Source organism: Amblyraja radiata, chromosome 7, assembly GCF_010909765.2.
Source record: "Amblyraja radiata isolate CabotCenter1 chromosome 7, sAmbRad1.1.pri, whole genome shotgun sequence".
In the NCBI taxonomy this organism is placed as follows: domain Eukaryota; kingdom Metazoa; phylum Chordata; class Chondrichthyes; order Rajiformes; family Rajidae; genus Amblyraja; species Amblyraja radiata.
Window position 1 is genome coordinate 36491802 of NC_045962.1, and position 26386 is coordinate 36518187.

Here is a 26386-nt window from a genome sequence, read left to right on the forward strand (position 1 = left end):
AATTATTTGATGGAGACACAAGGAACGGCAGATGCTGGAATCTTGAGCAAAACACAGAGTGCTGGAGGAACTCAGCAAGTCAGACAGCATCTGTGGAGGGAGATGGAAGAACAGTTCCAATGCGAAATGTCACCTATTCTTTTTCTCCAGAGATGCTGCCTGACCTCCAGAGATTCTACATTGAAAATATAATTCTCTCACCTCTGTACAGAACCATTATAAAAACCAATCCAATGAAAATTGGAGGATGCTTTATTTATGTGGAAAATGGCAATTAAACACGAGTTGCTTCAACAGTTTGCAACTAGCTCTCTCACTCAACCCACTAAAATTGAAAGGTTATGAAAGCACTTGCAATTTAAATTTCAGTGCACTACAATGCTGGGCAAGTTGTTCTCATGTCTTCACAAACAATATCTAGAAAGGAAAATCCAATGCAGAATGTTCAACTAAAAATTAAAATGTGCTGAATCCAAGCTGCTGAAGGAAATACGGAACTACAGATGCTGGTTTATACCAAAGATAGGCACAAAGCGCTGGAGTAACTCAGCAGGTCAGGCAGCATCTCTGTGGAAAAAGGATGGGTGATGTTTCGGGTCAGGACCCCTCTTCAACCTGCAAGTGGGGGGGGGGGGGGGAGGGGGGGGGGGGGGGAGGGGGGGTGGCATGAAGAGATGGAGGCGAGGGAAGAGCAGGACCCAGTGCCTTCTACTTACACTACCTTTCCCTTTCAGCCCCTCCTTGTCCCCTTCCTGTACCCTAGTCATTTTACCAAGTCTACAGTTCTCCACATTGTTTCCCCCTTGAGGTCATTCTTTCCCCAGCCAACAATTGACTTACCAGGCACTGCCCTGCCAGAAGTCATTTGCCCTTAATGATCCTGGTCTTCTGATCATAACCTCCCCCCCCCCCCCCCCCCCCCACAAATCCCTACTTTCAGTCTGATGAACGGTCCCGACCCAAAACATCACCCATCCTTTTTCTCCAGAGATGCTATCGCACCCGATGAGTTAATCTAGCACTTGGTGTCTATCTTTGCTATACACTTACATTTGCAGTTCCTTGTTTCTTTAACAAATTAGCAAGTTGAGCTCAGTTCACATTTTAATTTTAATTAAGAATTCTGTATAGGATTATAGAAACATCGAAACATAGAAAATAGGTGCAGGAGTAGGCCATTCGGCCCTTCGAGCCTGCACCGCCATTCAATATGATCATGGCTGATCATCCAACTCAGTATCCTGTACCTGCCTTCTCTCCATACCCCGTGATCCCTTTAGCCACAAGGGCCACATCTAACTCCCTCTTAAATACAGCCAATGAACTGGCCTTAACTACCTTCTGTGGCAGAGAGTTCCAGAGATTCACCACTCTCTGTGTGAAAAATGTTTTTCTCATCTCGGTCCTAAAGGATTCCCCCTCTATCCTCAAACTGTGACCCCTTGTCCTGGACTTCCCCAACATCGGGAACAATCTTCCTGCATCTAGCCTGTCCAACCCCTTAAGAATTTTGTACGTTTCTATAAGATCCCCCCTCAATCTCCTAAATTCTAGCGAGTACAAGCCAAATCTATCCAGTCTTTCTTCATATGAAAGTCCTGACATCCCAGGAATCAGTCTGGTGAACCTTCTCTGTACTCCCTCTATGGCAAGAATGTCTTTCCTCAGATTTGGAGACCAAAACTGTGCGCAATACTCCAGGTGTGGTCTCACCAAGACCTTGTACAACTGCAGTAGAACCTCCCTGCTCCTATACTCAAATCCTTTTGCTATGAATGCTAACATACCATTGGCTTTCTTCACTGCCTGCTGCACCTGCATGCCTACTTTCAATGACTGGTGTACCATGACACCCAGGTCTTGTTGCATCTCCCCTTTTCCTAATTGGCCACTATTTAGATAATAGTCTACTTTCCTGTTTTTGCCACCAAAGTGGATAACCTCACATTTATCCACATTATACTGCATCTGTCATGCATTTGTCCACTCACCCAGCCTATCCAAGTCACCTGGCAGCCTCCTAGCATCCTCCTCACAGTTAACGCTGCCCCCCAGCTTCGTGTCATCCGCAAACTTGGAGATGTTGCATTCAATTCCCTCATCCAAATCATTAATATATATTGTAAATAGCTGGGGTCCCAGCACTGAGCCTTGCGGTACCCCACTAGTCACTGCCTGCCATTCTGAAAAGGACCCGTTTACTCCTACTCTTTGCTTCCTGTTTGCCAGCCAGTTCTCTATCCACGTCAATACTGAACCCCCAATACCGTGTGCTTTAAGTTTGTATACTAATCTCTTATGTGCAGGGGACCGCGGGTCAAATGAGATGGAGGAACTGGGTGAAATCCAGGTTAGCAGGGAAGTGTTGTTAGGTAAATTGAATGGATTAAAGGCCGATAAATCCCCAGGGCCAGATAGGCTGCATCCCAGAGTACTTAAGGAAGTAGCCCCAGAAATAGTGGATGCATTAGTGATAATTTTTCAAAACTCTTTAGATTCTGGAGTAGTTCCTGAGGATTGGAGGGTAGCTAATGTAACCCCACTTTGTAAAAAGGGAGGGAGAGAGAAAACGGGGAATTACAGACCAGTTAGTCTAACACCGGTAGTAGGGAAACTGCTAGAGTCAGTTATTGAACCATATAACAACCATATAACAATTACAGCACGGAAACAGGCCATCTCGGTCCTACAAGTCCGTGCCGAACACTTATTTTCCCCTAGTCCCATCTACCTGCACGCAGACCATAACCCTTGTAGTATATGTATATGTAGATTGAAGTCACCCATTATAACTGTTTTACCTTTGTTGCACGCATTTCTAATTTCCTGTTTGATGCCATCCCCAACTCCGCTACTACTGTTAGGTGGCCTGTACACAACACCCACGCGTTTTCTGCCCCTTAGTGTTTCGCAGCTCTACCCATATCGATTCCACATCCTCCAAGCTAATGTTCTTCCTTTCCATTGCGTTAATCTCCTCTCTAACCAGCAACGCTACCCCACCTCCTTTACCTTTCTGTCTATCCCCCCTGAATATTGAATATCCCTGGATGTTCAGCTCCCAGCCTTGGTCACCCTGGAGCCATATCTCCGTGATCCCAACTATATCATAATCATTAATAGCTATCTGCACATTCAACTCATCCACCTTATTACGAATGCTCCTTGCATTGAGACACAAAGCCTTCGGGCTTGTTTTTACAACGCTCTTACCCCTTATACAATTTTGTTGAAAAGTGGCCCTTTTTGATTTTTGCCCTGGATTTGTCTGCCTGCCCCTTTTACTTTTCACCTTGCTATCTATTGCTTCTACCCTCATTTTACACCCCTCTGTCTCACTGCTCACACACTTCAAATAAGAACAACTCACTCTGACTCGCTTACTCCAACACTTTGTATCCATCTCTGCTCATTTGTTGCCTTGGGTATCAAGAAAATGGCATATTTTATCTCAGGTTTTGGTGCCCCTTCTTACAATTGAAAGGATTGTTCCGTTAGCAAGGCATTGTGATCTGAATAAGAAAGGCATGCATACATTTTGAAATGAGAATAGTGTTACCACAATCAAAGTTATTGCGCGCAGATCATCAACTCACAAGAAGACAGACACAAAGTATCAGCGGGTCAGGCAACATCTCTGGAGAAATAGAATAGGTGAAGTTTCAGATTGAGATCCTTCCTTCAGACTGACTGTTGAGGAGAGAGAACTGGAGGTAAGAAAAAGTCAGGGTTCTGTCTGAAGCATCCCGACCCGAAAAGTCACCCATCCTTTTTCTCCATAGATGCGACCTGACCTACTGAGTTACTCCAGCATTTTGTGTCTATCTTCGATTTAAACCAGCATCTGCAGTTCTTTACTGCATATCTGCAGTTCCTTTCCACACAACTGACAAGCAGCGTGGATTTTACTGATGCCGCACAGATTGTCTTGGTATGGGCCTCCCATTACAAGCAGCAACCAAAGAAACACTGATTCCTCATGGACAAGTGGATTGAAAAATAAATCCACAAAGATGGAGTATTAATGAACATCAATCTAACCATCCAAATACACAGGCAGTCTTCCCCTATGTCGGAGACACCACACACTTCATCACAAATACTTTCTCACAGTTTCGGTGTTTTTGTTCTAAGCCCACACTCCATTTATTATTGAAGACATTCTGCTGAGCCGATGGCTTCAAAGGGAACTCCGTGTACAGTGGTACCTCAGCTTGCAGGGCAGTGCTCCTTTGTTAAGTTCGTAGAACTCCACCAGCTGAATAAGGTCAGTAAATTTGGTGTGACCCTCATCCAGGGAATAATACAATTCTCCATCTTCTTCCAGCTGTATTGATGACATGAAATAATAAAACATTTCCAATATATTAAACTTTAAAATTCATCAACATTGATATTTTATATCCTTTTCACTCACTTTTTACAATACTGCATATCCACGAAAGATCTCAGCCATTACGAGGATGTAGTCAGGACTCGAGATAACCTCTTTCTTGATTAGCAATGGGTGTCACAGGTTATGGGGAGAAGGCAGGAGAATGGGGTTGAGTGGGAAAGATAGATCAGCCATGATTGAATGGCGGAGCAGACACGATGTGCTGATTGGCCTGATTCTGCTCTGATGAATGGGATGCCACAGTAATGCAGAAGTAGAGTTACGGCCTTACAGCGCCAGGGTTTGATTCTAACTATGGTTCCTGTCTGTACGGAGTTTGTACGTTCTCCCTGTGACCATGTGGAGATTCTCCGGGTGCTCCGGATCTCTCTCATGCTCCAAAATTGACTTGAGGGGCCGAATGGCCTAATTCTGCTCCTATGACTTATGAACATTGAACGATTTCTATTTTACTTAGAACCCAACAGTATGAACACTGAAGGTAGACACAAAATGCTGGAGTAACTCAGCGGGACCGGCAGCATCTCTGGAGAGAAGGAATGGGTGACGTTACAGGTCGAGACCCTTCTTCACACCAGCATCTGCAGTTCTTTCCCACACAGTATGAACATTGAATTCTCCAATTTTAAGTGACATTCCCCTATTCCCCCTCTCTCTTTCCTGTGCCTCCCGCATACACATTTCTCCCATTATCCCACCCCTCTTTGCATAACCCCCTAATCCCCTTCCACCCACATCCCTCCCTCCGGCTTAACATTTCACTCCTCCTCTTCTCTCCTTATCTGACATCATTTTGTCTCCTTCTCACCTCCAGCATTTGTCACTTACTCTACCCATCTGCCAATCACCCCCCTCACCTATATCCACCTATCACTTGCCAGGCTTTGTACCACCCCAGTCTCTTTTCCAGCTTCTTACCCCTGACTATAATCAATTTGAAGAAGGGTCCTGACCCAAAGCGTCGCCTGTCCATGTTCTCCAGAGACGCTGTCTCACCCGCTGAGTTACTCAAGCACTCAGTCGCTTATATTTGTAAACCAGCATCAGCAGTTCCTTATGTCTAATACAGGACAGCACGGAAACAGCTCCACCGGCCCAACTGGCCCACGCCAACCAAGATGCCCCAAAGCTTTCCTATCCGTGTCCAAGTTCAAGTGTCTTTTAAATGTTGTTATTGTACCTGCCTCAACTACCTCGTCTGGCAGCTTGTTCAATTCACCCACCACTTACGCAAGACCTCACTTACAAAAGCTAAAAGTAAAATTAATTCATTATCATTTTCAAATGTACTAATATTAAGCAAATCGCTATGTTATTAACACATTTGCAGCAAATCTTTAAGCTCCAACCACTTACCGGAACAATTTGAAAATGTCTTATCTTCTGGTAATGACATAACGATAAAACAAAACTCTTCACATTGCTTTGACTGTCACGTACTAAGAATATCCTAGATGATGAAACAGGGAGAAATACTGTACATACACATCAACTTGTTTGCGTTGTATTCTTTGCACACCCATTGATCCTGCACCTCTTTTCCCCTCCCTCTGTCCCCTTCTTCCGATATCCCTCCCTCTGGCATTACATTTAGAACATACGACCATCAGATCAGACATAGGAAAAAAATTAGGCAATGCGCCCATCGAATTTTCTCCGCCATTTAATTGTGGTTGATATCATTTTCCCTCTCAATCCAATTTTCCCTCCTTCTCCCCGTAACCTTTGTCACTCTTAGATAATCAAGAAATTATAAATCTCCGTTTTAAAAATGGTTTGTTTTAAGGTTTTTTTAGTTTAGCTTATTCACTGTCATGTTTACCGAGGTAGAGAGAAAAGCTTTTGTTGCATGCTATCCAGTCAGCGGAAAGACTACACATGATTACAATCGAGTCATACACAAGAAATGATTCAAATTTTGAAGGAGAGCAGTTTAAAAAAAGTTTTGTAAAGTTCATTATTGGAATCGAGAAAACCTTATGGAGTGTAAACATGCCTTTCTCCAAATAAGTTTAAATTTTGCATATTTATGTCCACTGGTTGACATTTTGGATTGTTTTTGTGCCATTTGTATGACGTTGAAGGCAGTTATGTGAGTATCTTTGATTGTTTTGGTTTTGGAATCAAGAACCAGATGACATAGGTTTAAGTTGAGAGGGGAAAGAATTAATAGGAACCTAAGGGGCAACTTTTTCCACACACAGAGTGGAGGTATATGGAACAAGCTGCCAGAGGAAGTGGTTGAGGCAGATACCACAACAGCACTCAAAAGCCATTTGGACAGGTACATGTATGGAAATGGTTTAGAGGGATATGGGCCAAATAGGGGCAAATGGGACCAGATTAGTTGGGGCATCTTGGTGGGCATGAATGAGTTGGGCCGAAGGGCCTGTTTCTGCGCTGTGTGACATCAGAATTCTATTGAAGCTTATCTTAAAAAAATAATATTATAACTTCCAATAAATGAATTTTATAATAAATAATGTAATTTTAATTAATTTAATTTAATGAATTAAAATTAATAATTAAAAATAAAATTATAACATCTTATTCTGCAGCTTCAACAGAGCTGTGAAATATTTAAATGCACATTTCTTTAGCCTATTATGGACCACATTTTAGAACTTTAAGGTGGCAACAACAAAATGTACAACTTCTGCGGTGATAGCTTTGATTAATGCACCTTAGATGATAATGTTTAAAAAATGTGTTTTCTTTACAGAGGATAATTATGCAAAAGGTCAAACCACCCACGGCCCTAATTACACGAATCCCATCAGAAGGAAGACACAGAAAGAGAAATCTTAGTAATATTAGCATTTGGCTTAATTATTCAAAGTTTAAAGACTTAACATGAAGATCGTATAAATGTAAGAAAAAGCAAGGAAAAAACAAAATAATTGATTTCAAAATGAAGAGATTTCACTCTTTAAAGTACAGGTCCACCACAGATTTTCCGGCAACCCAGATTCCAGCGCCTTTCTAGATTATCCATGTTGCCGCACCAACAGAGGTCATGGGCTTGGGAAGTCGGCTATGGGAACGGATCTGACGGCTCCAGCCGGACAGAGTTCCAGAGCCCCGGTCGCAGGGGGCAAGTTCGACCCGCCGATCGGCCGTGGAAGTCCCGATGAGGTCGAGATCGGCCGTGGAAGTCCCGATGAGGTCGAGATCGGCCGCCTCATCCGGCCTCGGTACCATGTTTCTAGGACTTCTGGGGGAGATTTCAAGTGTGCTCTCATAATTTATCCGGATTAAAGGATGCGCCGGACCACCAGTTGCTGGAAAATCAGTGGTGGATCTGTAGTTGAAACACTTGCTTTTTTATAACTTTGCCATTTAAATCATGGTAATTACATAGCTGGACAAATAATTACTTTAACACAGTTGCTTACCCATCCACAAGGCCTTGTTGTTCAATTGCCTTTTGAGCTTCATCTCTGGAGATTCGGTGATGAAACCACATCTGCATTCTGTGAACAGCTGCATTATCAAAGCAAGGTAGAATTGTAAAAAGGTGGCAAACTCGAACTGGTATTTTGAATGAATAATGAATGAATACGTTTATTGGCCAAGTATTCATATACAAGGAATTTGCCTTGGTGCTCCACCCACAAGTGACAACATGACATACAGTGACAGTTAGGAATGACACATAAAACATTAAACATTAATAATAAAATATTATTGATTAAACATGTGAATTAAATTAAATACCAGAGCAAAAGGAGGCTACAGATTTTTGGTTATTGAGTAGAGCTACCACTCGTGGAAAAAATTTGTTTTTATATCTGGCTGTGGAAGCTTTGACAGTCCGGAATCGCCTTCCAGACGGAAGTGACAAAAAGTGGCAAACTCGAACTGTTATTTTCATAATTTCATAAAGCCACACGAAAACCATGCATATTAACTGGACAGCACAGATGTTAGAGCACATGCACACACATAAATATACACAAACACACATGTATTATATATACACGCACACACATATTATATATGTGTGCATATATGTATAAATGCATGCATTTGTGTGTGTGTGTATGTATGTGCATATATATATATATACATATACATATATGCACATACATACACACACACAAATGCATGCATTTAGACATATATGCACACACATAAAACAAACAAACAAACAATAATAATGCAAAAAGACAAAGCCAATGCCCCCAAGTCGATGTAGTTCAGAGCTTATTTGGAGGTTTTAGTGTTTAATAGCCCCATGGCTGCAGTAAACACTCTTGATAAGAACTGTTTGACTGCATTTCCCAAGACGTTTGCAGCAATTGGCGGCACAGTGGTGCAGCGGGTAGAGCTGCTGCCTCACACGCCAGAGACCCGTGTTCGATCTTGACTTTGGGTGCTGTTTGTATGGAGTTTGTACGTTCTCCCTGTGACCTTGTGGGTTTCGTCTGGGTGTTCTGGTTTTCTCCCACATCCCAAAGACATGTGACTTTCATAGGTAAATTGGCCCTCTGTAAATTGCCCATGGTGTGTGTGGAATGGATGAGAAAGTGGGATAACATAGAAAAGTGTGAATGGGTGATTGATGGTTGGTGTGGCCTTGGTGGGCCAAAGGGCCTGTTTCCGCACTCTATCTTTAAGTCAATCAGTCATTCTCATCTCAAAAGTAATTTGTCCCATCAGAGGTGTTAAACTTAACAGTACAGCAGAACAGGAAGTCCTGGCCAGAGGAAATATAGAAAGGTAAAAAGATAGATGGGATAGACAGGATCCTTTCCCCAAGATGAAAAAATCAAATACTAGAGGGCATAGTTTTATGTTGAGAGAGGCAAAGTTTAAAGGAGATGTGCGTGGTTAGTTTTTGTATGCCTAGGGTGATGAGTGCCTGGAACACACTGCCAGGAGAATACCTTAAATGAAGATACGGTGGAAGACTTTTGGATAGGTACATGGATACAGGGAATGGAAGGATATGGATTATGTGCAGGCAGATAAGTGATGGGCCAGGCATCATGTATAGCAAAGACACTGTGGGCCAAAGTGCCTGTTCTTGTGCTGTACTATTATTCTATGATCTATGTACTATGTTCTATGTTCAAAGATGGGAAGAAAAGTGATTAGCAATAACCAGAGAGAGCTTGAACATACAAACTGGCAATACACAGATACTGAGAGTTAGCACAAGTGGTAAATAAGGCGAGGAGAATTGAAGACTCTTTACATGAATGTCCAGTGCATTCAGAAAGTATTCAGGCCCCTTCACTTATTCCACATTTTGTCACATTACAGACTTATTTTAAAATGGATTAAATTCATTTTTTTAATCATCAATCTATACCCCAGAATCAAGAAGCAAAAAGAGGTGTTTCAAAATTTTTGCAAAGTAATTAAAAAGAAATAACTGAAATATCACATTTACATAAGTATTCAGACCCTTTGCTATGACACTCAAAATTGAGCTTAGGTTCATCCTGTTTCCATTGATTATCCTTGAGATGTTTCTACAACTTGATTGGAGTCCACCAGTGGTAAATTAAGTTGATTGACATGATTTGGAAAGGCACACACCTGTCTACATAAGGTCCCACAGTTGACAGTGCATGTCAGTGCAAAATCCAAGCCATGAAGACGAAGGAATTGTCCGTAGACCTCCAAGACAGGATTGTGTTAAGACACAGATTTGGGGAAGGGAATAAAACAATTTCTGCAGTATTGCAGGTCCCAAAGAACACAGTGGCCTCTGTCATTCTTGAATGGAAGAACTTTGGAACCACCAGGACTCTTCATATAACTGGCCGCCCGGCCAAACTGAGCAATTGGGGGAGAAGGGCCTTGGTCAGGGTGACCAAGATCCCGATGGTCACTCTGACAGAGCTCCAGAGTTCCTCTGTGGAGATGGGAGAACCTTCCAGAAGAACAACTATATCTACAGCACTCCACCAAGCAGGCCTTTATGGTGGAGTGGCCAGACGGAAGCCACTCCGCAGTGAAAGGCACATGACAGCCCGCTTGGAGTTTGCCAAAAGGCATGAGAAACAAGATTCTCTGGTCTGATAAAACGAAGATTGAACTCTTTGGCCTGAATGCCAAGCGTCACGTCTGGAGTAAACCAGGCACCGCTCATCACCTGGCCAATACCATACCTACAGTGAAGCATGGTGGTGGCAGCATCATGCTGTGGGGATGTTTTTCAGCGGCAGGAACTGGGAGACTAGTCAGGATCGAGGGAAAGATGAACGGAGCAAAGTGCAGATAGATCCTTGATGAAAACCTGCTCAAACAGGACAACGACCCTAAGCACACCGCCAAGACAACGCAGGAGTGGCTTCGTGACAAGTCTGTAAATGTCTTTGAGTGGCCCAGCCAGATCAAACATCTCCTGAGGGACCTGAAAATAGCTGTGTATCGACGCTCCCCATCCAACCTGGCAAGAGCTTGAGAGGATCTGCAGAGAAGAATGGGAGAAATTACCCAAATACAGGTGTGCCAAGCTTGTAGCGTCATGCCAAGAAATCTTGAGACTGTAATCGCTGCCAAAGGTACCTCAACAAAGTACTGAGTAAAGGGTCTGAATACTTATGTAAATATGATATTTCAGTTATATCTTTTGAATTATTTTGCAAAAATTTCTAAACACCTGTTTTCGCTTTTTTATTATGGGGTATTATCTGTAGATTGATGATAAAAAAAAAGAATATAATCCATTTTAGAATAAGGCTGTAACATAACAAAATGTGGAAAAAGTGAAGGGGTCTGAATACTTTCTGAATACACTGTATGTAGCATTTGTATAGTTGAAAAACAGTAAAAATCCAATGGCTAAGAATCCCTATTATGCAATGCAAAAAGTGGTCCACACAGGCCAACAAGGAAATTTCAATCAATGCAAAATAATGTTGCCAAAGTGCAGTAAGTCTGAAAATTGGCAAAATTTCAAATCACAGCAAAATTTTAGATTAAGATATTTACAAGGATATTTCTCTCCTCCTGCCACTTCTCCTACATTCCTTACACAATTTTCAACTCTTCAATCTGTCTCTCACACCCCCTGCTATAATCCCTGGCTTTTGCTCCAACCATCTGCCAATCAACACCCGCCCCCTTCCCGTGCCTGCCTCCACCGATGAGCTGCCAGGCTTTGTCCAGCCTCTCCCAGCTTTCAATTCCCCCTCGCCCTGCAATCAGTCTGAAGAAGTGTTCCAACTTGAAATGTCACCAACCCATGTTCTCCAGAGATGCTGCTTGACCCGCTGAGTCACTTCAGCACTTTGTGTTCTTTTAGATATTGTTAATTATTGTTCACTGGTTTATAATCAGCAGCAAATAGTGATTTGAAATAAATTGGCTAATTAATAATTTATCTGGTTTACATTCTGATTTATCATCATAAGTACACATCAAAACCACCTTGACATGGTGTAGATGTCTGTGATGCAGTTGAACTTCCATGTGCGTTCATACGATGCCAACTTCTTCTCTGTTTTGATGCAAAGTAAATTTAAACAGCATGAATTTCATTCTTACTCTACGTGATGTACATTTCTTGAGAAGCACTGTATAAATTGTCAGGTGTTATTCCTGTACATTGAGCTGCGCAGAACTTGCATGGTATTACAGAGAGTTGTGGATGTAGCCCAGTCCATCACAGACCAGACTCCCCACCACTGAATCCATCTTCACTTCACGCTGTCTCGGGAAAGCAGCCAACATAATCAAAGGCTTGTCCCACCCCGGTCGTTCCTCCTTCTCCCCGCTCCTGTCCAGCAGAAGATACAGAAGCTTGAAAGTGTGCACCACCAGACTCAGGAACAGCATCTTCCCCTCTGTTGTCAGGATTCTGAATGGCCCTTCCATAAGCTAGAGTACTGTCCAATTCACCTCTATCTCATTGCAGGCATTGGACTTTGCCTATGGAACTGATGCGCCACAATGCTGAGAACTATATTCTGCACTCTGTATCTTCCCCTTTGCACTACCTATTGTATTTGAGTTTGGCTTAGTCATATCTATATAGACCTGAGACCCAGGTTTGGTCCTAGATCAACCCAAGTTTGATCTTGACCTCAGGTGCTGTCTGCATGAAGGTTGCATCTTCTCCCTGTGACGTGTGGGTTTTCTCCAATTTCTCTGGATCCCTCCCACATTCCAAAGATGCGTGGGTTTGTAGGTTAATTGGCCTCCGTAAATTGCTTCTAGTGTGTAGGGAGTGGATGAGAAAGTGGGATCACATAGAACTAGAGTGAACGGGTGATCGATGTTCGTTGTGGACTCGGTGGGTCAAAGGGCCTTCACTTTAGACCTCAGAGATACGGCGCGGAAATAGGCACATTGCCCCACAGTATCGTCACCAACCAGCAATCACCACGTACACTTGCACTATCCTACACACTGGGGACAATATACAATTAATTAACCTACAAACCTGCATATCTTTGGAGTGTGGGAGGAAACCGGAGCACCCAGAGAAAGCCCACGCAGTCACAGGAAGAATGTACAAATTCCACCTTGGCCACGCTGCAACCGTCGGGAAAAAAGGTGCAGGAGCCTGAAAACTGTGACCTCCAAGCTCAGGAACACCTTCTTCCCAGTAACTATCAGGCTCTATCAACGCTGCAAACACCAACTAAACTGGGAACAACAAACTGTCTTGTTGCACAAGGGACTTTGGGCTTTTGTTTTGCTCTAGTTTAGTTTAGCTTAGCTTAGTTTATTTTAGTTTAGTTTAATGTCACGTTTATTGAGGCACAATGAAAAGTTTTTGCTGTATGCTATCCAGTCAGGAGAAAGACAATACATGATTACAATCAAGCCACCCACACTGTTGAGATACATGATAAAGGGAATGACATTTTAGTGCAAGATAAAGTCCAGTAAAGTCCAATTAGAGATAGCCCCGAAGGTCTCTTTGGCTCATTTCTAATTTGTTGATGGTGTTATCTATGAGCACTGTGTGTGAGGAGAAGTGAGAGACGATGGTTTCACGGGATGAGCTGGCCATGGGTGACGGGGGAGATCGGGAGCCGCTCCAGTGGAATGAACATGCGGGAATCTAGACCGCTCGATAAAATGGCGCCACACACGGCTGCGCCGGCATTATTATGTGCAAAATGAATTTCACTGTGTAATGTTTACTTGCATATGTGAGAATAAATATCCATTGAACCATTGTGTTTACAGACATGTTATGCTGGTGCAAGGAAGAATTTCATTGTTCCATCTTACACCAATTAAACACCGTTGACTCTAAGTTCTGAGAGAGAGGAGTGTAGTGGGGAGGGAGTGCAAATATTGTTGACCATATCAAAGCCATACATTACCCTCCACGCCAACCCTTCCTCAGCAGCGGCCGACAGCGCCTCACTAGGGTTTTCAATCACGCGCCCTCTGCGTCCTGAAAAGTCCATTGCTACCAGCGAGTTTTCTGAGATGCTCCTCTGCAAATGCGAAAGACATTATTTTAGAAAATAGATCTAATGCGGACTTAAAATATAATACAAAAATATGAGCAAGACAATCTTAGAAAATAGATCTAAGGCACACTTAGATATAATATGAAAATGTAAGCAAGACATTCATAAGTTCATAAGTTTTAGGAGCAGAATTAGGCCATTTGGCCCATCAATTCTACCCCGCCATTCAAGCATAGTCTATCTTTCCCTCTCAAACCCATTCTCCCTTCTTCTCCCCTTAACCTTTGTCATCCTTACTAATCAAGAATTTGTCAATCGCTGCCTTAATAATAATAATAATAATAATAATAATAATAATAATAATAATAATAATAATAATAATAATAATAACTTTATTTGTATAACACTTTTTATACAATTGAATGCAACCCAGTGCTTTCCACAGACATAGGTCTAAACAAAAATACAATTTAAAATAGTAAGAACATAGGCAGTTAATATAGAGTATAGAACATAAAAAGCACAGATTTATATAAAAATATAAAAAATAAAATATTATTGATTTGGCCTCCACCGTCTTCTGTAGCAATGAATTCCACAGATTTACCACCCTTTGACCAAATAAATTCTCCGTCATCTCCTTTCTAAAGGTGCATCTTTTTATCCTGTGTCCTTTAGTCCTATGTCCCACGTGAAAACATCCTCTCCATATCCACTCGATCCAGGCTTTTCACATTCTTAGAAGGTAGATCTAATGTTGACTTAAAATATAATATTTAAATGTTAGAAATGGTGTTGGAGGCAGATACGGTAGGGTGTTTTAAGAACAATTTGGATGGATATGCAGGGATCTGAAGCGATATGGATCACGTGCAGGCTGAGGAGATTGGTTTGACTTGGCCTCATGTTCGACGCAGACATTGTAGGTCAATGATCTTGTTCCTGTGTTGTACCGTTCTATGTTCTATGTACAAAGCTATAGTCTAATGTTCTGCAATTGCAAGGACTGAACAACATACCATTGGCGATGAATTCCCTGATGCAAGGCTGCCGCTCCATTGGGGTGGAGTCTTATAATTTTGATAGAGTTGCAATCCATACTGTAAAATAACAAGGATTTTAAAAGAGAAAAATGCATAAAGCAGAATAATTTGATAATGAAATGATGTTAATGCTTTTAAAGTCTTTAAACGTGACAAAGCTGCCCGTCAATATAGGACTGTGTATACCAACAAAACCATTCTAAACACACTGGAGATTTGGGGGAAATTTGAGGGGAATAGATAGGGTAAATGCACAGAGGCTCTTTCCCAGGATGAGGGAACCAAGAACGGTCATGTGTAGGTTTAAGCTGAGAGGGGAAATTTAACAGGAAACATTTTCACACAAAGGGTCATAGAAACATAGAAAATAGGTGCAGGAGGAGGCCATTCGGCCCTTCGAGCCAGCACCGCCATTCATTGTGATCATGGCTGATCGTCCCCTATCAATAACCCGTGCCTCCCCATATCCCATGACTCCACTAGCCCATAGAGCTCTATCTAACTCTCTCTTAAATCCATCCAGTGACTTGGCCTCCACCACCCTCTGTGGCAGGGAATTCCATAAATTCACAACTCTCTGGGTGAAAAAGTTTTTTCTCACCTCAGTCTTAAATGACCTCCCCTTTATTCTAAGACTGTGCCCCCTGGTTCTGGATTCGCCCAACATTGGGAACATTTTTCCTGCATCTAGCTTGTCCAGTCCTTTTATAATTGTATATGTTTCTATAAGATATCCCCTCATCCTTCTAAACTCCAGTGAATACAAGCCTAGTCTTTTCTATCTTTCCTCATATGACAGTCCCGCCATCCCAGGAATCAATCTCGTGAACCTAAGCTGCACTGCCTCAATCACAAGGAAGTCCTTCCTCAAATTAGGAGACCAAAATTGTACACAATACTCCAGATGTGGTCTCACCAGAGCCCTATACAACTGCAGAAGAACCTCTTTACTCCGATACTGAAATCCTCTTGTTATGAAGGCCAACATTCCATTAGCTTTCTTCACTGCCTGCTGTACTTGTAAGCCAACTTTCAGTGACCGGTGTACAAGGACACCCAGGTCTCGCTGCACCTCCCCCTTACCTAACCTAACCCCATTGAGGTAATAATCTGCCCCCTTGTTTTTGCCGCAAAGTGGATAACCTCACATTTATCTATATTATACTGCATCTGCCACGCATCTGCCCACTCACTCAACCTGGCCAGGTTACCTTGCAACCTCCTAACATCCTCTTCACAGTTCACACTGCCACCCAGCTTTGTGTCATCTGCAAACTTGCTAGTGTTGCTCCTAATTCCCTCTTCCAAATCATTAATATATATGGTAAACAATTGCGGCCCCAACACCGAGCCTTGCGGCACTCCACTCGTCACTGCCTGCCATTCTGAAAAGGACCCATTCACTCCTACTCTGTCTGCCAGCCAATTTTCTATCCATGTCAACACCCTACCCCCAATACCATGTGCTCTAATTTTAGTCACCAGTCTCCCGTGCGGGACCTTATCAAAGGCTTTCTGAAAGGCTAGATACACTACATCCACTGGCACCCCTTCATCCATTTTACTTGTCACATCCTCAAAAAATTCCAGAAGATTAGTCAAGCATGATTTCTCTTTCATAAATCCATGTTGACTTGGACTAATCCTTTTACTGCTATCCAAATGCCCCATTTTTACCTCTTTAATAATTGACTCCAGCATCTTTCCCACCACCGAAGTCAGGCTAACTGGTCTGTAATTCCCCGTTTTCTCTCTCGCTACTTTCTTGAAAAGTGGAATAACATTAGCTATCCTCCAATCCACAGGAACTGATCCTGAATCTATTGAACATTGGAAAATGATCACCAATGCGTCCACTATTTCTAGAGCCACCTCCCTGAGGACCCTGGGATGCAGACCATCCGGCCCAGGGGATTTATCATCCTTCAGTTCCATTAGCCTACCCAATACTATTTCTCGCCTAATGAAAATTTCTTTCAGTTCCTCTACACCCTTAGATCCTCTGTCCTCCAGTACATCTGGGAGATTGTTTGTGTCTTCCTTAGTGAAGACAGATCTGAAGTGCCTATTCATCTTTTCTGCCATTTCCGTGTTGCCCATAATAATTTCACCCGTGTCTGCCTTCAAGGGACCCACATTTGACTTTGCTACTCTTTTTCCCTTAACATATCTAAAGAAACTTTTACTGTCCTTCTTTATATTCCTGGCCAGCTTCCCTTCGTACTTCATCTTTTCAGCCCGTATTGCCCGTTTTGTTTCCTTCTGTTGTCCTATGAAAGTTTCCCAATACTCTGGCTTCCGGCTACTCTTTGCTGTGTTATACATCTTTTCTTTTAGTTTTATTCTATCCCTAACTTCTCTTGTCAGCCACGGTTGCCTCCTACTCCCCTTAGAATCTTTCTTCCTTTTTGGAATGAAATGATCCTGCGTCTTCCGGATTATGTCCAGAAATTCCTGCCATTGCTGTTCCACCGTCATTCCTGCTAGGATCCCTTTCCAGTCTACCTTGGCCAGCTCCCCTCTCATGCCTTCATAGTTCCCTTTGTTCAACTGCATCACTGCCACTTCCGATTTAACCTTCTCCTTCTCATATTGCAGATTAAAACTAATCATATTATGATCACTACCTCCAAGCGGTTCCTTTACCTCGAGTTCTCTTATCACATCTGGTTCATTGGACAACACTAAATCCAGAATTGCCTTTTTTCTGGTCGGCTCCATTACAAGCTGCTCTAAGAATCCATCTCGGAGGCATTCTACAAACTCTCTTTCTTGGGGTCCTGAACCAACCTGATTTTCCCAGTCTACCTGCATATTGAAATCCCCCATCACCACAGTGGCATTACCTTTGTTACATGCCAGTTTTAACTCCTGCTGCAACTTACACCCTACATCCGGGCTACTATTTGGGGGTCTGTAGATAACACCAATTAGTGTCTTCTTGCCATTTGCAATTCCTCAACTCAATCCACAGTGATTCTACCTCGTCAGTCCCTATGTCTTCCCTCGCAAGGGACTGAATTCCATCCTTCACCAGCAGAGCTACCCCCGTTTAACTATCCCTTTACTCTCTTTCCCTTTAACTCCGTCCTCGACTATCCCATTTGACACCCCACCCCCCTTATTCAGTTTAAAACCACCCGTGTAGCAGTGGCAAACCTGCCTGCCAGAATGCTGGTCCCCCACCTGTTAAGGTGCAATCCGTCCCTTTTGTACAGTTCCCCCTTACTCCAAAACAGATCCAAGTGATCTAAGAATCTAAATCCCTGCCCCCTGCACCAGTTCCTCAGCCACACATTCAGGTCCCGTATCTCCCTGTTCCTGCTCTCGCCAGCACGAGGAACTGGAAGCAAACCGGAGATAACAACCCTGGACGTCCTGCTTTTCAGCATTTTTTCGAGCTTTTTTGGGTGGGTTTTTGAAAGGAGCTGCCGGAGGAGATAGTTGCGGCAGGTATGCTACTGCAAGTAACAATTTCACTGATAAAGTTAGGGCATCACCAATGAGTTAAATACCTGAAACCAGACTAAATTGTAAGGTGCATTCAAAGCATTATTCACAATGATATGCTCTATAATTTGATACGTAAATATATTATATACGTATATATAGATACATACACACATATATCTACATGTGTGTGAGCATGTGTGTGTGTGCGTGTGTGTGATCACGTGTGTGTGTGTGTGTGTGTGTGTGTGTGTGTGTGTGTGCGCGTGCGTGTGTGTGAGCACGTGTGTGCGTGTGTGTGAGCACGTGCGTGTGTGTGTGTGATACAATATAATATATATTCCTTAGGAGCTAGATTAGCGGTACATCATGGAACCAAGCCCTTCGTCCCACCGAGACCACGCCGACCATTGATCACCCGTTCACACTAGTTCTATGTTATCCCACTTTCTCATCCACCACTCCCTGCACACGATGGACAATTTAGAGGCCAATTAACCTACAAACCTGCACGTCTTTGGGATGTGATAGGAAACCCGGAGGAAACTCCACAGATGTTTATATATTATTGTCATCTGTACCTCTGTACAGTAAAATTCTTTGCATACAATCCAGTAAAATCATACTGTAGATAGGCACAATTATAGGTAAGTACAAAAGTGCAAAGATTGTAGTGTAACAGTAGACCTCACCGAGACAGTAATCAGAGAGTCACCACATTTCTGGTGCCAACTGGTGCCCTTCAGGTTTCAAAGTTCTTAATAGTAGGGAGAGGTAAATAAATTGATTATGGGCTATTTCTAAGCAAATATCCAAGAAGGATGCGGTGATGAATACAACATAGGTTAATTCTTGCAACTATACTCGTGCTATTACCTTGAAGAGCCGTACCACTGTCACCCAGCACATCCTGGACTGCTCATCATCTGCGCAGAACAACCGCAGGTCCCTGGCATCTGCTGATTTGTTACACTGGAAGGTCATGTTACATTATTTAGTATTAGTGCACAATTTAACACCTGCAGGAATTAAAAATAGTTAAAAACTGTTTATATCTCCTTAAACCAAGAGCTAGAGTACCTAGGTTAAGGTGAGAGGGGAAAAATGTAATGGGAACACAGAGGACAGTGGGTATATGGAAGGAGCTGCCAGAGGAGGTAGTTGAGGCAAGTACTATAATAATATTTAAAAGGCACAAAGTTCTGGAGTAACTCAGTGGATCAGGCAGCATCTCAGGAGAACATGGATAGGTGATGTTTCAGGTCAGGACCCTTCTTCAGACTGAAGAAAGGTCTTGGCCCAAAATATATCCTATCCATGTTCTCCAGAGATGCTGCCTGACCTGCTGAGTTTCTTCAGAACTGTGTGTCTTTTTTTGTAAACCAACACGTATAGTACCTTGTTTCTAAGATTAAAAAATAATAAAACATGCACATTCAGATTAAGGGGATAACTAATCATATTTAGAAATACAGTTCGCAGGTGACGTACCTTGATGCAGAATCCAAAGTTTGTTGGAGCTCCATACATCTTCCTCCCTGATAATAGTATGTAAACGTTGCTTTCATTTAACTCAGCAATAAACTGTAGATGTCTTGGTTCCTGTTATTACAATATCAAAACAGTTAGAACATAGAACAGTATGGCATAGGATCAGGCCCTTCAGCCCACAATGTCCATGCCGAACATGATGCCAAGTTAAACTAATCTCTTCTGCCAGCACATCACTTTAAACTTTGCTCCTCTCACATTAAAGCTGTGCCCTCCAGTCTTTGACATTTTCACCCTGGGAAAAAGGTTCAGACTGTCTACGCCATCTATAGTTTGATATACTTCTATCAGGTCTCCTCTCAACCTCCTTTCAAGTGTTCGTCTGGGTATATAAACATATCGAAAATGTCTGCTTCTACCATTATTGTTCGAATACAACACCTTCAGTACCCTCAGGGTGAATAGATTTCCCCTCAATTCTCCTTGAACCCATTGACTAATAACCAAACGCTACTAATGAACAAGTCCTACTCAGCTAGGAATGAAACAGATCCTACTCATTCATGCTGCCTACACCCATCATTTCCTACTCTTTACGAAGTCAAAGGGTCCTGATCCAAAACATCATCAGCCCATTCCCTCTACAGATTGGGGCAGCATGGTGGTGCAGCGGTATAGTTGCTGCCTCACAGCACCAGAGACACAGGTTCAATCCTGGCTATTGGTGCTGTCTGTTTCTCCCTGTGACCGCATGGGTTTTCTCTGGCTGCTCCGGTTTCCTCCCACACTCCAAAGATGTAGGCTAATTGGCTTCAGTAAGTTGCAAAATTGTCCCTAGTGCGTGTAGGTTAGTGTACGGGATGATCGCAGGTTTCTGCGCTGTATCTCTTTAGTCTAGAGTAAAGATGATGCCTGACCTGCTGAGTACCTCCAGCACTTGTGTTTTACTCAAGATTCCAGCATCTGCAGTTCCTTGTGTCAAATGGTCATCCAGCACAGAAACAGGTCCTTTGGCCCAATGCTATTCATCTATGCTTGTCCCACCTGTCTGCCTTTGGCCAACTTCCCTCTAAACCTTTCCTATTCATATACCTGTCCAAGTGTCTTTTAAATGTTGTTTTTATCCCCTTTGTTCTGCCTGCCTGCCTGCCAGCATGGCCTTCCTGCCTAGGATCCCAAGACCTGGGCGCTGAGCCTGGCTCTGACGGCTGATGCTCCTCCGGGGCACGCAAGAAGGGAGAGGAGCGGCAACCTCAAAATCCTGGGGAGGTGAGGAGGGAGAGTGGGGGGGGGTTGAGGGAGAGGAGGGGGTAGGGAGGGAGGGGAAAGTGGGGGAGGTGAGGAGGGAGAGTGGGGAAGGAGTGGGGATAGAGGGAGGGGAGGGGGTAGGGAGGGGAGAGATGGAGGGAGGGAGTGACTGAGGGTAAGGGAAAGGAGAGGTGAGGGAGGGATAGGGAGATGGTAGGAGGAGAAGGGAAAGAAGATGGAGGAGGTGAGGAAGGAGAGTGGGGGAGGAGGGGAATAGAGGGAGAAGAGGGGGGTGGGGGAGGTAGGGAGTGGTGAATAGTGGGAGAGGAGGGCAGTGGGGGAGGTGAGGAGGGATAGTGGGGGGGATAGGGGGAGGTGAGTAGTGGGGGAGGTGGGGGATAGAGGGATCGGAGGGGGTAGGGAGGGGAGGAGTTATGGAGGGAGGGAGGGAGTGACTGAGGGTAGGGGAAAGGAGAGGGATGGAGAGGTGAAGGAAGGATTAGGGAGGGAGGAAGAGAGGGGAAAGAAGAGGGAGGGTGAAGAGGAGGGGGATGGAGTGCTGGGGGATGAGGGGTTGCTTGCGCAGTTGGGGGCTATGGGTGAGTGGTGGAATATTGCGTTGGGGGAACAGATTGTGTTGGGGGATCAGGCCTCCCGTGTGACAGGGACCCAACGGGTCCCAAATAGTCTAGTAGCTGATAAAATCCATTATTGCTGAGCCTTCACAACCACATTGAAAAAAAAACTATTCCCACTTCGTCAACCCTCTAAGGACTTGCACTCCAAACTTTGTATGCTCTTCCACACTTTGGTGCATCATCAGAACTTGCATCTCTACTCTCTCCAAATATTTCCACCATTATCGAAGAGACATAATTGATTTATTTTTGTCATAACATTTGTTTCACCATCACAACATTGGAGGTTAAAAGATCAATATAACGGCCAGTGAATACTTCCTCAAATTCCATGCTGTTATTCCAAAGAGTTCAATAGAACATAGATCAATATCCATGAAAAAATAATAAAAAGCTTGAAAGGAATTTTGGGTGAAATGTAGTTCAGAAAATAATTCAATTGGTGCTAATCTCTTACCTTTGACGTTCCTTTGGTGGAAAAGTATAGGCCTGACCTTCGCAAGATGAAGTAACATTTCTTCCAAGACTTCTTCCCCTGTTCTCTAATGTGGAGATGCCCATGAATTTCAGGACATGTTCTTGAACTCAGGAAATCCTAAACAACCAAATTTCCAAATGTAAGTACGTCTAAAGATTAATTCTCATCTCAACTTTTCAGAGCAGCCCAAAAGTTTTAAGATATATATATATATATGTATGTATATGTGTATATATGTATATATGTATATGTGTATATATGAGGAATGGTTTAGATTGTGCATATTGGTATATATATTCATAGTCATCTCAATGTTTCTACACCACTCCTCACTCACACCTTGATCTCAATCTCCATGTTAAATCTTCACCAAAAACTCCTATTTTCTCATCACCAGCTCTCTATCTATCTATCTATCTATCTATCTATCTATCTATCTATCTATCTATCTATCTATCTATCTATCTATCTATCTATCTATCTATCTATCTATCTATCTAAAACTCTCATCTTGTTCTCTTCTAGTTTGCGTTGTTTTTAAATTTGTGCAAAAACGGTACGCGATAGCGCTACGATTTTTTGCTACCTTACTCGCCATTCTCCTGTGCTGCAAGTGCATCAAGTTTTGTTCCGATCGGTGAAATATTACGAAAGTCATTGTTCTTCTCTCCTGTCATTCGCTTCCGGCACCCACTGTCAATCACCGGCGGCGAGAATAAAGCTGAAGGAGCGGAGTGAGCAGAGTGTAGGCGGGGGCTGTGTTCGCGGGTGGGCGGGGCCTGTGTTCGCGGGCGGCACCTGTGTTCGCGAGCGGGCGAGGCCTGTGTTCGCGGGCGGGGGCTGTGTTCGCGGGCGAGCGGGGGCTGTTCTGTGGGCGGGGGCTGTGTTCGCGGGCGAGCGGGGGCTGTGTTCAGGGGCGGGCAGGGGCTGTGTCCACGGGCGGCGGCGGCGACAACCACGATGAGCAGGGAGCCGCTGAGTGCAGCCGGGAGCCGGGAGCCGTGAGTGCGACAGGAGCCGGGGACGGGAGCCATTGAGTGAGTCCGGAGCCGGAACCTGGCGCCGGTGATTGCGGTTGGAGCCGGGAGCCGCTGAGCCCACACACCCCCCTCACCCCCTCTACCACACACACACCTACCCCCCTCCCACATACACCCCCTACCCTACCCCCACTCCCCCTCACACATCCCCCCACCAACAATCCCCCCTCCCCCACACTCCCCCTCCCCCACAACCACACACCCCCATCACCCCCGGCCCAGCGGCAGCAGCAAGCAGGCAGGTAGGCAGGTGGGCAACATGGGGACTGACTGAGCGGCAACAGCAGGCAGGCGGGTGGGGAGGTCGGGGATGGGCCGAGCAGCAGTAGCGGGTGGTCGGGCAGGGCAGGGACCGGCCGAGCGGCAGCAGCAGGTGGCTGGGCAGGGCGAGGATGGGCCAAGCAGCGGCTGAGGCGGAGTGGGTAGTGTGTGGGAGGGAGAGTTGGGTTTCAGGGTGTCCAAGCAGTTCACACGGAGTTTGAGTAACTCACACATGCACTCACACACAATGCAAACTGGTCCAATCGACAAGTCAACGGGATCTAAACCACAGCTAACAATGAATGACCTGTGGAGGAAGGAACTGCAAATGCGGCTTTATATGGAGGGAGGGGGTGACTGACGGTAGGGGCAGAAGATGGAGCGAGAGGGGAGGTGAGGGAGGGATTGGGGGAGGGGAAGAGGAGAGGGGAAAGATCCTGGGGAAAGATCCTGGAGAGGGGGGGAGGGGAGGAAGAGGGAGGGGGGGAGGGAGGGGGGAAGGGGGGGAGGGAGGGTGAAGTGTGGGAGGGCAAGTGGCGGGAGGGAAGGGGAAGAGGCAAGGGGGGAGTGAGGGGAAGAGGGGGGGATCAGTGGCGTCACAACGGGAACCCATCAGTTGCGCCTGCGCAGTTGAAGGCTATGGGTAAGTGGTGGAATATTGCGTTGGGGGAACGGGACCCAATGGGTCCCACTTAGTCTAGTATACTATTAAAAGTCTCATTTTGTATGTATGTACACACGTGTGTGTGTGTGCCTGTTTCCGTAAGTGTTCTTTTACATTCGTCAAAATGCTACGCGCTACAGTTTAAAATTTTGCAGATTATTACACACATTAACCCGGTTGCCGCAATAAACAGGTTCCCTTCACATTTCATGCTATATTTTACGAGTTATTGACGATTCAAGTTTTAAAAAAATGGCAAAAATCGGTTCTCACACAGCCTTTTCCCATGACTTTCCACTGATGATGTCACAATCCCACTCACAGTGCACCAATCACAATGGGCTCTCACGCTGCCGAGTGCCACAATGACATCACAATGTTCCACCACCTTCCAGTGACGTCAGAGGGAGGTCCTCATTTCAAAAACAGCTTAATCAGCTCCCCAATGCATACATTTAGTCTAGTAAGTCCTTAAGATTTACATCCCTCTGCACTTGCTGAAGTAACTTAAAAATTGCATTTTCAAACCACCTGTTTCTTTTTAACCTATTGACACAAACATTTTTGACTGCAATTTCAGGCAATCATCTTCTTTTAACCTGTGTTTTTTTTCTGTAGACAAAAAGTGCCGTTTATATTCAAACAAGCTCACAGAGTCAGAGAGTCATACAACATGGAAACAGGCCCTTCGGCCCAACTGACCCATGCTGATTAAGCTGCCCCATCTACACGTCCCACCTGCCCACATTTTGGCCCATATCCCTCTAAACCTTTCCTATCCATGTACCCGACTAAGTATATTTTAAATGTTGAAGCCATTTAGAAATCATCCCCTTAACGAATTACAGAACAAATAGGTTATAAAGATATTGTTCGAACATTGTACAATATAATGGCTCACCTGTATCAACTGTTGATGACTTAAACATCCATTTGTTTCATTGCTGCAAGACACCATGTTTTCTGGAAAAAACTAAGGGAGGGAAAAAAACACAAACATTCTGACTATAATTTCAGGCAACTTCCTATTTTATCCTGTGCCTTTATTTGTAGACAGCAAGGTGCTGGTATTCCTCTTGAATGGGGATCCTCTCTCTTGTCAAGTGGCTTTTTTTTTAACCACAATCTGATGATCAACTACCCTCTAAATCTAATCAAGACTACAAGATCGTAATCTACTGACCATCACTCTGGCCATCTGCTTTAGTATCTTGAGTTGTAGAAGGCACTTGTAATTGGTGATATAGTGGTGCTGCGGCAGTATCTGCCTTACAGCATCAGTGACCCCTGTTCAATACTGACTAAGGGGGGAGGGGGGTGGGGGGGGGGTGGGTTGTCTGTATGGAGTTTGTACATTCTTTCTGTGACTACGTTGGTATTCTCCGGAAGTTCCGGTTTCCTCCCAGACTCCAAAGATGAGTAGGTTTGCAGGTTAATTGGCTTCTGTAAATTGCCCTTTGTGTATAGAATGTGAATTTGGGACAACATAGGACAGTGTGGTCGGTGTGGACTCAGTGGGCCAAAGAGTTTGTTTCCATGCTGTGTCTCTAAACTAAACTAAACTAAACCATCAAGGAAATCTTGATCATTTTGCATTATTCCAATCAGAATAAATTAATCTTTAAATATATTTTAAAACTTTGTTTTTGCAGAAGATAACAGAGGAGGACATTTGTAAAAATAGAACACTCATTATTATCACATAAGACATACCAGCTACTTCAAAACACTGTAATTAGTTTTCTATTTATGGTAAGTCCTCATATCACTGTTGATAATACTCCAGAAGTATTTGCTATAGGAAAATGCCATTAAGCTGGAAAGAGTGCAGAGCAGATTTACAAAAAATGGTGTCAGGGCTCAGGGGCCTGAGCTATAGGGAGAGATTGGGCAGGCAAGGACTTTATCCATGGAGCACAGGAGGATGGGGGGTGTTCTTATAGTGGTGTATGAGGGGAATAGATAGGATGAATGCACTCGCGTTTATCCAAAATGGTGGAATCAAGAGCAGAGGACGTAGGTTCAAGGTGAGAGGAGAAAGATTTAATAAGAACCTGAAGGACAAGTCTTCGCACAGAGGGTGGTGGGTATATGGAACACAGGACCTTGGGTATATGGAACTAGCCACCAGAGGACACTAAATGCTGGAGTAACTCAGCAGGTCCGGTAGCATTTCTGGAGAACATGGATAGGTGATGTTTTGGGTCAGGCCTTCATCAGAGCTGCCAGAGGAGGTAGTTGAAGCAGGTACTATAACAACATTTAGAAGACTGTTGGACAGGTATATG

The 26386-nt window shown here is 44.0% G+C and overlaps 1 protein-coding gene across 2 annotated transcripts in view; it reads right to left on the reverse strand.

Annotated features, from left to right (window-relative positions):
* Positions 1-3222: 3222 nt before the first annotated feature.
* Positions 3223-26386, reverse strand: part of grb14 (growth factor receptor bound protein 14) — a 31802-nt gene continuing 8638 nt past the window's right edge. Inside the window, exons 4-13 of one of the 2 annotated variants that reach the window (XM_033024197.1) lie at positions 25000-25071; positions 22113-22250; positions 19770-19880; positions 19155-19250; positions 14805-14885; positions 13693-13809; positions 11783-11852; positions 7792-7879; positions 5753-5846; positions 3223-4327 (exon numbers count right to left, since the gene is read on the reverse strand). In XM_033024197.1, coding sequence (XP_032880088.1) covers positions 4181-4327; positions 5753-5846; positions 7792-7879; positions 11783-11852; positions 13693-13809; positions 14805-14885; positions 19155-19250; positions 19770-19880; positions 22113-22250; positions 25000-25071 — 1014 coding nt within the window. In that variant the 3' untranslated portion in view covers positions 3223-4180. The remainder of the gene's footprint in view (positions 4328-5752; positions 5847-7791; positions 7880-11782; positions 11853-13692; positions 13810-14804; positions 14886-19154; positions 19251-19769; positions 19881-22112; positions 22251-24999; positions 25072-26386) is intronic. The other variant, XM_033024198.1, reaches the window with a different exon arrangement.